A 2,377-nucleotide genomic window follows, 5' to 3' on the forward strand; every position below is an offset into this window, starting at 1 on the left:
AAAAGAACCAAAGTTCATGAACTTATCCATGAAGATTCACAGTCACATATAGAAAAATTTAATAAGTAAATACACTAAAAAGAACTATAATAAAATAATTATTACTTTATATTTTATTATAGTTCTTTTTAGTGTATTTACTTACTAAATTTTTCTATATATGACTGGATTTTCATGGATGAGTTCATAAACTTTGGTTCTTTTCTCTAAAACTATATATTTATATATTTTGTACTGTGAAACTTAATTTAATTTTAATTCTTGATAAATTGAATTTAATTGAATTTTTACCTGTAAATTTGGATTTTTATCCCTAATATTATTATTATATATGTATATATATATATATATATAAGGGAGATGATGAAAAGTAGATTCCCTAACATAATAATAAAAAACCGTTCTTCGCAGTGGTTGTGTCAAAACGAAGCACCAAAAGCCTTTTCTAAAGTTGAGCTCTTCAAAAAAGAAACATGGCCACGAAATTGCCAAAAGGAATGAAAAGCTGCTACTCGTCCCTTCCAGACTGGTCAACAGAAGAGGGCCAATTGTTCTTCATCACAATATATCATCATTTAACATCTGCCTTCCGTGCTGGTATGGGTTAAGCAGTTTGGCTGGAACTGGTTCAAGTCTGATTTGGAATGATTTCTATGCCTTTCCTAATGCCAACCACTTTACAGAGGCTCCTGGGTGCTTTTATATGGCACTGGTGTACACACACACACACACACGTCTCAAAAGTACATAGATGCCATTATTTCGAAAATAATTTTATTTGATGTCTTTAAATAGTTAGTCTCAGATTTAGTTGGCATGCCTTGTACACATGCAGAGCACAGTAACAAGTTTGCAGCAGAGGTCATGTGCACACAGATAAAACTGTATGATGAGGGATGTCTGTTTGTTTTTTTAGGCAAGTGTGTGTGTGTTAGATGCCTTCTTACGTGTTTATTCATCTTCTTCCAGGCGTTGGCTGATGTTGTGAAGAATCACCTCGTATCAGGGAAATGTGTCTCCACTCAGCTCTCACTCCGCTGCCCCAGTTGTATCAACATCAACTGTAAGAACATGAGAGAATTCTTTCAGAGTTATCAACCGTTACTGGAAGAATCCTTGAAGGAACCCAAGGCACAGGCCTCACAGCTTTCATGAAAACAATTGTAGTAACAAGACTTAACTTTTTTTACCTTGATTAGGGCGTTGAGTCCTGATAGATATGTAATGCTGTAAGGGGCCTCAACCCACAACAGATATGTAGAGTCGCTATTATTGTTACCTCTGTCATTATTATTATTATTATTATTATTATTTTTATTAAGGTGGTGAGCTGGCAGAATCGTTAACATGTTGGATGAAATGCTTAGCAGTATTTCGCCCATTTTTACGTTCTGAGTTCAAATTCTGCCGAGGTCAACTTTGCCTTTCATCCTTTCAGGGTCAATAAAATAAGTACCAGTTAAACACTGGCGGTCGATGTAATCGACTCATCCTTTCCCCAAAAACTGCTGCCCTTGTGGCAAAATCTGAAACCATTATTATTGTTGTTATTACTTTTATTATTATTATTATTATTATTAATTAAAAGTCTAAACATGGTTCATTGTTGTTTTTCTCTATTTTGCCTAGCGTTACATGGGGGAGGCTTTGGTGCAATTTGAACCCTGAACTGTGAAGTATTGAACTATGTATGCATGTATATCTCTATGTATGATCAAGTCACCCATTTTCTCTGTCTGTCTGCCCAGTACATTTTCATCATCATCATAGTCACCATCACCACAACACATATACGTAGGACAGACACAAGGTCCCTAATTCTTCCTCAGCTATTGACCAAAAAATACTAATACCCAGTTTAGTGCTTTTGGTCTATAATCGAGGAAGAATTAAGGGTCCTTGTTGATCTGTGCAGGGGTGACGTGAGACACAGGGGCCCAGGTCTGAGAGGGTGCAAAAACAAAACAAACTCAAAAATGTAAAAGAACTCGGGCAATGCATTAGAATCTAATTATCACAGTTTATTATCGTTAAGGTTGTTCGATCATCGTAACAGAGACAGTTGAAAATTAGAATTAGTAGTTTGTTGGTGGCTGTGTTTGTACCACCTCCTTACTGAGAGTCACCTCTCCCTGCCACTTTGTGCATGTGAGTCTGAATGTGTGTGTGTGTGTGTGTGTATGCAAATATGAGTATGTAACGTGAATGCTTGTTTATGTACGTGTGTATATATATATATATATACATACATATATACACACACATATATATACACACACACACATATATATATATATTATATACACACACACACATATATATATATACACACACACACACACACATATATATATATATATATATATATACATACATA

At 35.0% G+C, this 2,377-nt stretch overlaps 1 protein-coding gene across 1 annotated transcript in view; it reads left to right on the top strand.

The window, feature by feature from the left end:
- The window catches only part of LOC106873668 (ferrochelatase, mitochondrial), an 18,664-nt gene extending 17,063 nt beyond the window's left edge, over positions 1–1,601 (top strand). Inside the window, exon 9 of the mRNA XM_052977718.1 lies at positions 970–1,601. Within this exon, the coding sequence (XP_052833678.1) occupies positions 970–1,155 (186 nt within the window). The 3' untranslated portion in view covers positions 1,156–1,601. The remainder of the gene's footprint in view (positions 1–969) is intronic.
- Positions 1,602–2,377: the final 776 nt, after the last annotated feature.

Source organism: Octopus bimaculoides, chromosome 28 (genome assembly GCF_001194135.2).
Source record: "Octopus bimaculoides isolate UCB-OBI-ISO-001 chromosome 28, ASM119413v2, whole genome shotgun sequence".
Taxonomy (NCBI): Eukaryota; Metazoa; Mollusca; class Cephalopoda; order Octopoda; family Octopodidae; genus Octopus; species Octopus bimaculoides.